Source organism: Rissa tridactyla, chromosome 1 (genome assembly GCF_028500815.1).
Source record: "Rissa tridactyla isolate bRisTri1 chromosome 1, bRisTri1.patW.cur.20221130, whole genome shotgun sequence".
NCBI classification, from domain to species: domain Eukaryota; kingdom Metazoa; phylum Chordata; class Aves; order Charadriiformes; family Laridae; genus Rissa; species Rissa tridactyla.
The window spans coordinates 143,722,036-143,736,730 of NC_071466.1; the positions used below are offsets into that span (position 1 = coordinate 143,722,036).

Below are 14,695 nucleotides of genomic sequence, written 5' to 3' on the forward strand. Positions count from 1 at the left end.
AGCAAATATCTTTACTTTTTAATTATTTTTTGAGAAGACTTAATTAGTAAATGGAAATCCGTATTTTTTTTTCAGCTCTAGCTTGTGTGTGCATGTTGACAGTAAATTCACCATGCAGTAATAAGGCTTAAAACAGTATGCTGGAAAGTATATTTTTTTTGAGTCTAAAGTCTTTCTTGCACTCTTACTGCTTTAGAGCTAGCTGTGCTTGTTTTCTAATTTTAGTATCATTGTTAAGTATTACTCATTTTAGATTCTTGAAGCACATATTAAAAAGATTAAAGTATAGGGAAAATAAGTATACTTGGTCATAATTATATAGTTCTTTTAGAAGAAGCAAGCATATCTTAAAAATTATTATAGGATTATGCCATGGTTACGTAATAAATTCTAAGCGGTACATTTTAATAAAAAGTCTAGGGCACAGAACAGAGCTTCTTCCTCTGACACGATTTAACACAATGCATACTTTTTGCTTGCTATATGACTTATTTTGTATCACGTTTTTGAAGTATGGCATCTTTGGACTTTAGGAGAGCAAAAGCCAGGTTCAGCTAGAACAGCCTGTTCTGTCTGCTCTCTTTCAGCAGTCCTGCCCTTGAAAGTACATCCTCTCAGCTGCGTAGGAATTGGGCATTCCATCAAATCTTGTTTCTTATAATTTATTTTTTTTCCCGAAACCAGTTGAGAGCAAGCAGGGAGTGGAGACAAGAAATCACAATGTATCTCCTGCCTGGTTGTTGAAAACATCTTGTTTCAGTTTCTAAAGAAGCTTCATGAGGGTAAATAAGTTCATTTCCAAAGATCACTTATAACTGGGAATTCCTTTTGGTTTTTTTCCCCCCAAGAAACGTCAGTGCCTTAGCCCAGCCCTTAGTTTGGGTTGGTTTTTGCTTGTTTTTTTAGAATTTAGTTTAAAAAAACCCACAGCATAACACTCCTTTCTGATAAACTGTCCATGCGGCACTGAAATATGTGCATGGTCCTGCACGTTCCTCTTGGCCTACTGACTAGGCCTACCAATGACTATTTTGTTGATGGCATTCCATTGCTTAGGCCAGTGTCCAGGCTGGGTAAGTGTCTGACCACTGCCACTTTGTGTGAGTGGTGCTTCGTCTCCTTCCATACAGCTGTAGTCTGATGAATTTCTCATACAACTTTGCATTTCCTAAATTACAGCTCTTGGGATCGCCACACTTTGACCAGGAAATTTAGACATCAGAAGCGATCTTGTCACATACAGTGCTTGCACGCTGATTCCTCCTCCTGACAGCATGCCTGGGCTAGGAGGAGTGGTATTCAATTAGTAAGTGTTTTCAGGGCAGCTCTGCATATAATCCTCAACAGGAGCTGAAGAAAACTTCAGAAAAAGATAACTCCCTGCTTGCTGCATCATGAGTTCTGAGGTGTAAGTCTCAGGCCCATATCTCAGCTAGACTGTCTTCTGCAGCCAGTCCTTCTCTCCCCTCATGTTTTGCTGCTCAAAGGATCTGCAGTGTAAAGGAGCGTAGTATCTAGAAATAGTTGTGCAAAGGAGGCAGAATGATTCCCTGCAGTTGTTACATATGTAGCTCACTCAGATAAGAAGTCTTGTCATTCTCTGTTTTACCCTAGGAAAATGAAGGGTCTGAGACAACCTATATTTTTCAATTCATCGCCATTTGTGTTCCTGTAGTCTACATGGCTTTGTATTACCGCATTACATGATCTCATTGCTTACTATACCGAACTCAGGCTCCTAGCTGCTGGCATTAAGCCTTCATATTCACCATACATTCACAGTCATTTAGCTGCTAATCCTTTATGACCTACTGCATCTTTTAGGCGAGTAGGACCACTGTAAATTTTTTTCTCCTTTTAGAAATGAACAAGTCCTTTTCCATCCTATGGAAGGTGACTTCTGAAAGTGTCTGAGAATTTGCAGCAGTACATGAGGCCAGCAACTGCTCTTTTGTTAACAGCCAGGTAGAACATTTTTCTGAGTGGCTATGATGATGAAGCTGCAGTTAGCATAAGCAGAAATGTGATTGGGAAAACACCTGAAGGAACCATACTGGAAATTAAAGCAATATTTTCTGTCCAAAACCTCTGCCTGAGATGCAACTCCTCTCCCCTCTGTTCTTTCAATGTGAAACATCATTATACCTGCCATCTTCCACATTTGTGTTAAATTGCACAAAAGATAGGTATGTTATTTGACCTGGCTACAGTTTATATGAAGACCGCTCAAAAGACACATCTAGGGAGGACTTCTTCAGACTGCATTGTAAGCTAAAGTAAATTTATATCCCACTGCTATTCCATTATCCCATCAGCACTCGGTTGAAGCTGACTATGAAGTAGCTCATCCCTTAGTATTGTGTTCAGATGCAGTTTCAGAATCAAGTTTAATTATTAAGGTTTGCACAAAATAGAAGAGGCCAGCTAGGGCACCCCCTGCAAACCAGCTGGTGCTACAGCGTTCTTCCTGAGCTACATACAGAGATCTTGGGAATAATGACCTACTTGACAGAGGATATATTCTCTCCAGCATGCACTTAGCTTAGCCTGCAGTAAACGGGATGTGTATAGGCAGAACAAATTGTTCTTTCTGCATAAAAACCTAAATGACAGAAACATAGCTGAATGTTTCCAGCCTGATTAACTGGGTCTAATTCTCTGTCTGTTTCCCCTGTGCTTCTGCCTGTAATGTTAAACAGATGAAGAAATACAGTAATTCTATGGAAGCTTTTGGCTCCACTGTAGTAGCAGAGAGAAGAATCTGGTGATAGATGGCATAAGCCAAAAAATTGTGACTTTGCTTCTGTTATCTAAGTGAAGATGTGCTGTTTCCTCTGTGTCATTGGTATAGGATGAAATGACTGAGCAGAGCTGTGTGAAGCTGTGTGGGTTTTGATTTGCAGGAATGAATATAAACTGTTTTCTTTTGGGAATTTCATGCATTTTTTCAATGCAGTCTGATGTCAAGGTTCATATTCAGTGTAATTCCAGAGCTCAGTCCAAATCACTGCATTTCAAATGATCTGGAAGGATGCATTGCAGACATTTGAAATGCTGAGTTATTTCAAGAAACAGAATATTGCTTAATGAGTAATGGAGAACATGATAGGATAAAATATCTTCTTTTTCCCATCTCAGTTAGCCTTCAAGACAAGGCAAATTGGAGAGGCAACAGCATTTATAGAACAGTTGGTGACTAATGTTTGCTTTTACTTGAAGGAGGAGAGAATAAACTCTGTCCCAGACCACTTATTCAAGATTGTTTTTGTGGGCAATTCGAGTGTTGGAAAGACTTCATTCTTAAGGCGATTTTGTGAAGATCGTTTTTTCCCAGGCACAGCTGCTACTGTAGGTAAGTTTAAGAAACATTATTACTATTATTATTTTTGTTCCAACAGTACTTAGCAGCTTCTACCGCGATCAGGCCCTCTGTTATAAAACAGAAGCATACAGATGTTGTAAAAGCCATTGTCCAAAAGGAGAATAGGACGTGCAAAGTGAGTTCTCCTAAACTGGGAAGCAGATAATTGATGGAGAGGTTTCAGACTAGACTCCATACTGAAATCCTGGCAGCACTTAAATAAATCAGAAAAATCCTATTGATTTCAGTGAAGCTAGAACTTCCTTATAGATCTCACCATTCTGAAACTGATATCCTGTCCTCTGGACTGCACTGTACTAACCGTCCCACCTCCATGCCCCATCTCTATTTCTCTAAGTAACCTGATTTTGTTTTAAAGAGAAAGTAGAATATCTGAATTACGTTTGAATATTTAGCATTATACTAAGCACCAAGGAAATATGTTGGACCAGTGTTTTCAAAGCCAAACATTTCAAAGCCTATATTGTACTTATATTACCTGAAGTTGTAAACCAAACTTTCAAAAGTCAGACACATAATCAAGGTATATAAACTTAAGTTATTGCAATGCAGTCGAGTTACTGTAAATGACCAGATTCATTATACTTGGTCTGTATTTAGGCCTTACTTATTCTGCTGCATATATGAAATAAAACTTGTTCACAATGAAAGGTATTTAAATTAATGGATTTGTCTTGCATTTGTGGCAATCTAAGAAGATCCACGTGAGCACTTGCTGTAGCTCCCTTGACTTATGGGGTAGATAAAGACATATGAGTTTAAATTCCTACTGATATATTGAGTGTCTAACTTCACATTGGAGTCAGGGAACATCTAAGATATAGGGATTTAAATTAATTTTGGCACTATAAGGTATTTCACCTGGCTTTCAGCTGCTGCTTTGGAAGAGAGCAGGTCTCCTGGGTGGCCTGCCAGATTGGAACAGACATTTTGAATACCAAATGGCATCTCAGATAGGTGCCTGTGAGCCAACAGATGAATTGTACCCCACCATCCTTTCCAAATCAGTCCAAAGAGAGGAGCCTAGGGACCAATTAATCTGACCCTTGATGACTACTCCAGGGTGAGCTTAGTCATTTCATAGACTCCTAGCTCTTCATTGACTAGATCTTCATTAACTGTAATGGGAGCTTAGACACCTCTATGCAGTTGTCTACATTTAAGATTTTGGTGCTATGTCCTATCCATATTGTCTTGTAAATGGCTGATACACTTCTCTAGACTCTGGGATCTTACACAGTGTGTGTAATTGCCTGGAGCTTCCAGAGGAAAAGCACAGGAACACGTCTGAACTTTTCATCTTTTGGCTGGTGATCCAGTGTTCTTGCAAACGCAATGGCAAGAAAGTATTTGTCATAGCTTTGGTTTAGTCTTCACATCAATGAGTTTCTCAGGTGTGGACTATGGCTGGCAAGATACAGACAGCTGAAAAGTTAAGTGAACAACCTGGAGAAGAGTGTTATTGAATTTCTACAGAATAGCTCAAATTTCTTCCCTTGAGATATAAGCAATGGATATATCCTCCATCCAGATTTCTTAATTGCCCATTGAAGGAACGCGTGCACAGACGCTTCTTCATTAATGCCAGTGGTGAAAATCCCATTGATGTGGACGAAATTGCTGATGACCTACTGAGGTCCCTTTCAACCTGAATTATTCTGTGATTGTGTATGATACAGTACAGTGTGATACAAAAAATTGCAGGTTGTTATTAGGAGGAGGCAATGACTGATTAATATTTAAGACTAATTACTATTATAAATATCCAGAAGATACTTATATCATCACGGGTTAGGAGAAGTGGGAGAGGATTATTTTAAAAGTTTAGATAAATTAATTTTTGTCTCACTTCCATTTAGCCACATAAAAATTAGGGAACTTGCCTAACAGTAGTCAGCTCATCTGCTATATTCTAAAGAGGTGATGAGACTCTCCACATATTCCATCCATTTATCTTCAGCATTTATCTTAGATTCCACTGTCCCCTTAGTGTGGTGCTTTGTGTTTTTCCACTAACTGTAGAAGGTGCCTATGTGGCTATCTCAGACTAAACACTGAAATTTCACACAACAGAAGTTATACAGCATGAATTCCAGGCTAAATGGATTACACTGCTGGAGACTCTCAAATGGACCCTTGACTCACATGTCCTGATTTGGAAGGTTACTTATTTTACAGTTTTTACAAAATTCAACTACTCTGTTAACATGCAGTATTTTATTACTGAAGAATGTCTGGCAAATGAAAGCACTTGTTTTTCTCTGATAGTTAGAGACTGTGGACATAATTTTTAATGTAGTATCTATCTTGTTCACTTTCTGGAATTGTTGCTATTTGCTGAATCAGGTTTTCAAAGATCAAACTGAGCATATAAAGAGACAACCTACCTTATATTTCTGTTATAGGTGTGGATTACAACGTGAAAACCATCACAGTAGATAATACCCAGGTAGCCCTGCAACTCTGGGACACTGCTGGCCAGGAACGGTGAGAAACATTATGTTGTGGTTTAACCCTAGTAGTCAGCTAAGCACCACACAGATGCTCGCTCACTCTGGGGATGGGGGAGAGAATCAGACGGGTGAAAGTGAGAAAACTCATTGGTTGAAATAAAGACAGCTTTAATAATCAAAAAAAACCCCACAAAACCCACCACCACCAAAAAAAAAAAACCCAAACAAACACCCAATAAAGAGGAAAAGAAACAAAACCAAGAAAACGAAGTCATGCAAAAAACCCCCAGTTGCTCACCACCAGCCACTTGATGCCCAGCCAGTCCCTGAGCAACTGCAGCCTCGGCCATCCTCTCTTCCCCCTGCACTTTTGTTGCTGAGCACAACGTCATATGGTATGGACTATCCCTTTGGTCAGCTGGGGTCAGCTGTCCTGGTTGTGTCCCCCCTCCAGCTTCTTGTGCACCCCTGCCTACTCACTCGGAGGGCAATCCAAGAAGCAGAAAATGTTGTGATGCTGTGCAAACACTATGGAGCACTAACTAAAATGGTGTGTTACTAACACTGTTTTCATCACAAATCTACAACATAGCCCCTGTACAAGCTAGTACAATGAAACTTAACTCTATCACAGTCAAAACCAGTACACATTCTAAGGTTTTGTTCCTTGAATCATCTGTTTGAAGATTAGTAAGCATGGACATAATCATGCTTCTTGGGAGAGGAACAAATATAAGAGTATTCCTAATACAGACAGTGCATTCACAGTTTAGATCCTTCCCTAGCAGGAATAATGTGCTGATTTGGTGCTAAGTATCCATTGACAAACTGCCAATCTCTAAAAGATTAAAAGTTTAGTACACGCAATTTCTTTAGAAAGAAGGCTGATTTTAAAATGTAGCTAGAGTTATTTCTATATCAGAAAATACCTTAAGAGTTTAATAAAATAAGGGGTTTTTTCCACCAAAACAATCCCATTGTAGTTGAGGATCAAGTTTCTATAAGTTTTCAGTGGTAATTTCCTTCCCCATCACCTCACCTATTGTGTAGTTTTCTATTACTAAAAGCAAGGATGATAACAGTGATCTGTTTTCTACAAGAAGCTTGGGAAAAGAGCCCCAAACAAAAATCTAGCTAGCTTTAGGCTGAACACTTTGTCAGGGGGAAATTTTTGCACTAAGTTTAAAATGAACGAGGATGTCAGAAGGTGAGATATGCAGCTGATTATCCAGACTAACCCAGAATCAATTAAAGAAGGCAGAGGGAACTTTTCCAAACACTTTCTTTCAAAAAATATTTTTTTGCAAATAATTTATTTGCTGTTGCAGTAATTTGTGGTAGTATTGTCTTCTGTGAATCTTCTGCTGAACGCGAAAAGCAGTCTGATGATTCAGGAACAACGGGATTGCCTACTACAAGTCATAATAAGCCTCACCTTTCAAACAGGATCTGCAGTGAAGATCAGTATTACAGCTTCTCCCTTGTCTAGTTTATGGAATTTTAGAATACGTATGTAAACCAAATTAACAAGGGTTTAATCCTCACTAAGACTCAATAATTAGAAGAAACCGTATGGCAACATCTTCCTTTGCAGGGGTGGCAGGGGGAAATTGCTATGAAATTTTACTTATATTGTTGGTTTGCTGCTTCTGTTGGAGAGACCTATAAACAGGTTCTTACTTGTAGGTACCGAAGTATTACCAAGCAGTTTTTCAGAAAAGCTGATGGTGTAATTGTGATGTATGATATAACAGCAAAAGACACATTCACAGCTGTCAAGCAGTGGCTGATAAGCATCGAGGTAACATGACATAACTTTGTATCTAAACTCTGGTGTCATTATTTTCTGCCTTCTTCTGGACAGGGAGTGTTAGCAGGACAAAGCACAGACAGCAGCATGTTTCTTGTGTTGTCACAATTACATGTTTGTTCGTGATTTTGGTCTGCTGTTTCCAGTAAAGCTGTTTTTAGAATCTCCGTGTCTATGAAAACAACCACAGCTCCAGGGTTTTCAGGACTTAAAATGAGTGGTGGGAAAAGCCCAGCATGGAGTCCTGTGATTTCTTGTAAAGGTTATCTAGCTGAGTGGATCACCACTAGCACTGGGAGGTGATTTGGATCAGTGATGATGGTCTGATGATCACTGATCATCACTAGCAGTTTAACAACGAAGTATGTAGCTTACAGGAAATTGACTGTGTTGTGAAGATAAGCCATAAGCTTACGGCTATAGTATCTACATTAGTGCTATAAAATTGTCTTGTGGTACACAGTTCAGTTTCCTGGGGATCATCCTTTCAATTACATGAAAACAAAATCATAGCCCATGCTACCGAGTGGCTTCAATTAATTAAAAACTCTCTTCTTTTCTCTTGGTGTGTATATTTCTCTTTTAGCTCATAGACAAGGTATTGAGAGTGCAAGCAGCTGAATTTGCTTGTGGTCAAAAGAAAAAATAAAAATAAAACTGAGGCTGCTGCCATAAAGGATTGAGTCACTAGAGGGAACAAAGTGTGACTTCCTATTTGCTGACTATTGCAGAGTATTGCTGCTGAAAAAGTAGTGGACAAATTGGTATGCGAAGATCACTTAGTCTGATTTTATTGGGCACGTGTTGTAGTATAATACACTGTTTTCCGTAACGGCCAATAGATGACTCTGCAATTTGAAATTAGGACTCATTCATTCAAATGTTTCCAAACAGGCATAGTTATTCCTCATCTGAGCAGCTCTACTGAAGTAATAGTAGCATGCATTTTGTAAGAACAGGCCTTTATTAAATATATGATCTTAACAAATCAGTGATTGTTATAATTCAGTATGGTAAAGGCTAGAAGAGAATGCCAGGTTTTGATCCAGAAAAACCAAATATTGTGGTCAAAGTCTTTTTCCACACTGTAATGGTTTACTCATCTTTACTGACTAATTTTGTTTACTACAAAGTATTGCTAAGTTAAAGACAGAAGGCCAAGCCCATTTATTGCTACAGCATTCATCCCACTTTATGAATGTACTCATTGTGATAATTCTAATCATTTTCAGAACAAATTTTCATTCATGCCTATTGGGGCATGAATTTTTGGGGCCTATTCTGTGTATCTCTCCACTACTTTATGTGATTTATTCAGCATAACTGTACCCAGATGTTGTCATTATTTTCCTATAATTAGAAAAGCATACGTAATTAGAAAAGCAGTGGCTATAAACACACAATGTCAGAGCCTGTGTAGCATGGTAGTTTTCTCTCTTCCATTTTAATATAGAGTCTGATGAGATTCTGTGCTTTTATTTAAAAAAATGCCAAGGTAGTGCAATCTCTAGCATTCTGTCTTTTTCATGTCTTTTATCCAACTTTGATTCCTGACATGTTTGTAAGTAAAGCGGCATGTATCTGGCTCATATGTGATGTCTTAACTGTCGTCTTGTAGTGTGACATTTGTTAGTTTTTATCCTCCTGATCTGTGGTTTTCTTAATACAATGCCTCAGTTGATATTTATTCTTTGTTCTGCAGGAGACAACTGGGAAGAACATACCCGTGCTTTTGTTGGGTAATAAAACTGATAATGAGAAAGAACGTGAGGTCCCTATGGGAATGGGAGAGCATCTTGCTAAGGTACTGTACTTAGAGGGGAACCCCTTACAAAACTTGAAGGTGAAGGGTTTAAAAAGGAGTCTGACTATGTCTAAATTCATAGAAACACAGATTGATTTTAATCAGACAAGTATTTTTAAGGATTAGGAACCCCCTCACACTCATCAGTTCAGCTCTCAGTGATGTAAGTGCTGGTAATTACAGTAGTTATGAAACTGTCTAGATAAAAAAAAAAAAAAAAAAAAACAAACCAAAAACCAAAAAGTGAGTGGTGTAAAAGATATTTGAGAATTCACTCTCATTGTCTCTCTTTCTCCCCTCTTTCTCTTTTTCTTTGTTCTCTCTTTCTCTATTTGTTTCCTCACTTTTTTTCTCTCTCTTTTTTCTCTCTTGGCTCTGTGGATGGATTCTTAACAGAGAACTTAATTTGGGGATCTTTTTCCCCTCCTACCTCCGGTAAATCCACAGAAGGCCATCTGTTACTCCTATGGTAGGAGTAGAAAACATGTTTACTTTTAGTAACTTTCCATCAAGGAGCTAAAATAAGTAGAGTTAACATTCTGCATCTACCAGAGCACTGGTGATCCATTGGCCATAATTTAAGCATTAAGGACTGCAAATAGGAAATACTTCTTTATATTCCTGTGTACCATGCCCATCATTTTTTTCTTTTTAATCTCTCTATACAATGCATATAATTTGAACACCAATGCCTCCAGAATATTCATTTATTTAGAAATAAGTCATCCCAGTATTCCTGAGAAATTAACTGAGTTGGTAGGAATTTACCTAAATTAAACAATGTGCTGGATTTCATGTATGTACTTGTTTCTCCTTTGAAAATAGATTTACAGCTCTGCTTGCTGATAACAAAAAAGGATATTTTCAAAATTTGAAATACATCTGAATTGTTGTTCGTTTATAGGAAAGACTGCTGCTAGGCACCTCTCTAACTGAAAGAGTTAGGGCCTTTTACATGGCCCTTTTAGGGCCATACAGCCTTTTACAGGCATACCTCTGTATTCAGGTTTGTGTCCATTATTTTGCTTTTGCAGGGGAGCACTATCAGTCTTGAACTTCATCCCTCAAAGGTTCTCCCTTTAGGAAATTTGCTTTATTTTCTTCTACGGCTGGAAATGCAGATAGTTTTGAGACTGTGGAGGAGGGACTCCAGGGTGTACCACTGAATCCTTCTGTGAAAAAACAAATGATGCATAAATGCTAAATGGACAGAGTAGGTGTCTTACGTATCATTTAGCTCTCTTAAAATATTGTACTAGTAAAAGAAAGATGAATCATTCTAATATATAGAACTCACAGCCCACCAGGCCATGAGTCCTGACATGTCATGCAAGAAAATAAACTGGTTTGCATAAATAAAAGAAAGCTGTCAAATTAAAGATGGTTATAATCAAATTAATGGATCTGAATAACAAACATTTGAATGTTTGTGAGTGCTGCCTGAGGTAGCTAAGGGAAGGAATGATTCATGACAATGGATTAGTTGAAAAGCACCATGGATATAATTGAATTATAACAATTTGCTTGCTGAGCTAATAATAACCATGAATTTTAATGAAATATCAATTCTTGCTAAATAGCCATGTTATTCCTATGAAACCACATACCACTGTCACTATTAGTGAATGAAATTTCAATTACTTATTTAGTGAATAATCCCATTAATTACTCACAGAAGACCCAAAATACACGGGACTAGACACTGAGCTGATACAAATACACTCAGCTGATACAGCTGATACTTCACAAAGCCCTATTTGGTAAGAACAGCCCTGAACCTGCTCTCATGCAGACAATGAACCAGATTAGCCTGTTGACCCTGAAGTCCAACAGTTTTTATGGACAGTTTCAAGGCCTCATAGGATGGGATCATTTTTTCCTGTTTTTTTCTACAGTCAGAATGGAATGTGTACTTTCATAGGGCATTCCAGCCCAGCTATATTAACTCTTGCTTTGCTTGAGTCGCACATCTTACAAGTCAGTGTACTACAAGGTTGGTCAGAAACCCAAGGGCTCCCATTATAATGCACGTGTCACAAAACGTCTTTGCAAAGCAGGCAGTACAGTTCATTATTAAAAGGAAGAACGACAGCCTGAAGGGAGTCCTTTCAGCTCCTTATCATTTGAGAAGGCTAGTAGTTGCCGAGTGTGTGTGATACCTGGGGAAAGGGGGAATAGAATGTGGATAGCGATTCTGGAAGGCATCATAGGGAACAACAAGGCTGTGATGAAGCTGATCTGTAGTTGGATGAATTGAAGAGTGAATATCATAATGGTAATGAGAATTTTGCAGTATTGACTTTGCAGGGAGAAACAGCAGACACAAACCAAAATGTTCACAAGAATGGCCTGATAGAAAACATCTAAAACTCTCTTCGTAGAGCTACTGGAAGTATAAAGAAAAAGACAGAGAAAGAAAAAAGGAGGGAGGGGAGGGGAGGGACGAGGCAGTCTGTCTGACTTTTTTCATAGAGGATCCACAAGGAAAACTCCATTTCGCAAATTTCTCTTTAGCTTAGCTTGATCCACTGATCAAGAGTTTATATGAGCACAACAATACAGAGAGTATTCGGATCATACTGTGAGCATGCAGGAACAGCAAATATTCTATTTGGGTGGATTAGTGTAACCACTGCCAATTATTTAAATAAAATGGCTTATGAAATAGTGCTGAGCAGCATATATCATATGAGGCATTTGGGCAGCATGATTTTGTTTTGGCCCTGCACAAAATTCCTGAATGATCTTAAATGGGTCAATAAATCCTTCTCTATCTCTGTTGCTCAACTATAAAATAAGATAATAATGCCTTTGTCTGCCTTGACTTTGCAGACTATGTATGCTTCATGGGATGAGGACTTACTGTGTGTTCATACAGTGTCTCCTTTATCAACCTGTCACTACCATTGTTATACAAATACTACTAATGAGGGAGCTATTCTCATACTTTACAGGACAGAAAATGCCCAGCTCCCTCTGCTAATTATTCATTTTCCTTCCTATTCTTTAGGTGTCTACTGATTTGTATGTAACTTTTTAAAATGAAGTAATTGCCAGTGGTCTTCACGTTCTATAGCTAAATCCTGGATGGAGATGGGTGGCGTTTCCTGGTTTTTTAATTATGTGTGTCCCGCCTTCTGCTACTTTGTTCTCATTGTGTAGTCTATCAATTAAAGTTTTCCTCCCTGATTCAAAGGAATGACACTTGGTATTTCCAGGCTAACTCACCCGCCAGAGAAGGACCTGTTTGCCAGACTGACAGAAATAAGCAATTAATATCAATTGAGTTTAAATTGTTATCTTTCACCAATAAGAATTTGTCCTATCCCTGGAATTTGTTGGAAAATCCATTCAGATTTGTGCCAGCATAAATAATGTTATCACGGAGAATTTGCCTCTAGTGAAAGTCTGTTGTATGTGGGGAAGATTTAGGAGTAGTATCACTCTTTGCTTGGCTGACATAAAGTAACTAGATGCTGACCACAGTAGGTTTTCTGTTAGAGTTCTGATCAGCTGACCAGAAAAAAGGAGTGTACATTTTATTTCAAACTTCCGTTCGCAGAGCTAGTGAGAAATTTGAGCTGGTCAAAATTTATCTTTAAATTTTTCTAAGAAAAACAAGAGAATCACAGGGTTACATAATTGTAAATATTATACAGAATACTGTTTTGGTTTTTTTTAAAAAAAAAAACAATAAAATATCCATCCAACAGTAACATTGCCTGATTTCTTCCCTTCTCTTCTACTCTGTGCTTATCTGGCCACCCAGAAATTACTACAAGTGGTTCAATCCCGATGTTCACTAGAACAAACCATATAAGCATTTACAAGATATGCAAAACTGACATTTGATAATACTGAAGTATTTTTTAGACCTGCTAAAATAAACTACCATATTTATGAAACTTGTTTTCGCCACTTATTGTCTTTGAAATTTGATGAAGATGATAAAAATTTCAAAAAGCTGTGCAATTTTGGAAGCATGGTATATTTAAAAAAAAACAAAAAAACAAACAAAAAACACCACAAAAACCCCCACAACAACCAAACAAACCCAAACCAAAACTGAAATACCTGAAATAAAAGGTCCCTGAAATGGGACCTTTTGAAAACTGAGTTGTAAGTGTCATATGAAGGGTGGTTAAATAAGTACAAATGCAGTAACCACAGTTAATAGCAAACAAATGAAAATATGCAGACATGTGATTGTCATTTCCTAAACTACTAATTTAATTATTTGAATTTTAAGCTACTGTTATAAATAACAATAAGACACAAAGGAAAGTGGAAAGTGAATATAAAGTTGAAATCTGTATGGGTAAAAGGGCAAGTGGTAATACCATAGAGGCAATGTAGGTGAGCTTCAATGTAATATCTTGTGAAAGTAGTCAGATGTCTATTTTGGAGAGAATAACACGTCGTTTCCTCTCAAACTTCCTTTGCCATCATAGCTGCCAGGTCAGGCTTTTCTGCAGATGATCTCTTGCATTTATTATGATAAGGCTTCAGCTGAAGTGCTGACAATATTTCCAGGGCTTGATCATTTATCCATTTTTCTTAATTGCAAAGTTCTCAGGGGCTACAAAACCAAAGGTGCAGGCTGACTGCGAAAGAAGATGCAGAAAAATTTCACAAGTACAAAAAAAAATGAAATAGCATTAAATTATTGGGTTTTGCTGAGGCTTTTAACTGGTCACTTGCTGGAAAACATTTGTCTCAAACTGTTGAATACAGAAACGCTGCTGCTGAAGCTTTCCAAGATTAAAAAAAAAAAAAAAAGTCACTGGAATTATTTTCACCTGCTTTCTCAAGAAATTAGTGATGTACTAATTGTCTCATCATCACAAGGAAAGTTCAGAAGACTTCAGTACCTTATAAGGCATTTAAGCCTTTGAGAGATCAAGCTCTTCTAGCAAAAGCCACTGTATAGAACAAATGTCTGTTAAGAAAGGCATATAGCCGTTGTTCTGGAGGCACACTTGGACTTCTTTTGTTGCTATTTACTGTTAGCTCTAGAATTAAATCCTAATTTTTCCTAAGATGATCTATTTCTTTATTTGCATATTTCAGTGTATCTGTGTTGCTTTTTTTAAAGCTGGAGTGAGATATTGTGCAAAATTAATTGAAATGGTCTTTCTGTTTAATTCTAGGATTACAATTTAATTTTCTATGAATGCAGTGCATACTCTGGGTACAATACCAAAAAGTCTGTGCTTCACTTAGCTAGGTAAGAAGAAAAGACAATC

At 37.8% G+C, this 14,695-nt stretch overlaps 1 protein-coding gene across 4 annotated transcripts in view; it reads left to right on the plus strand.

Annotated features, from left to right (window-relative positions):
• Positions 1–14,695, plus strand: part of CRACR2A (calcium release activated channel regulator 2A) — a 70,629-nt gene that overhangs the window by 47,278 nt on the left and 8,656 nt on the right. For 3 of the 4 annotated variants that reach the window (XM_054187272.1, XM_054187295.1, XM_054187280.1), the window contains 5 exons: positions 3,220–3,352; positions 5,788–5,869; positions 7,522–7,636; positions 9,348–9,449; positions 14,600–14,676. In XM_054187272.1, the coding sequence (XP_054043247.1) occupies positions 3,220–3,352; positions 5,788–5,869; positions 7,522–7,636; positions 9,348–9,449; positions 14,600–14,676 (509 nt within the window). The other variant, XM_054187287.1, reaches the window with a different exon arrangement.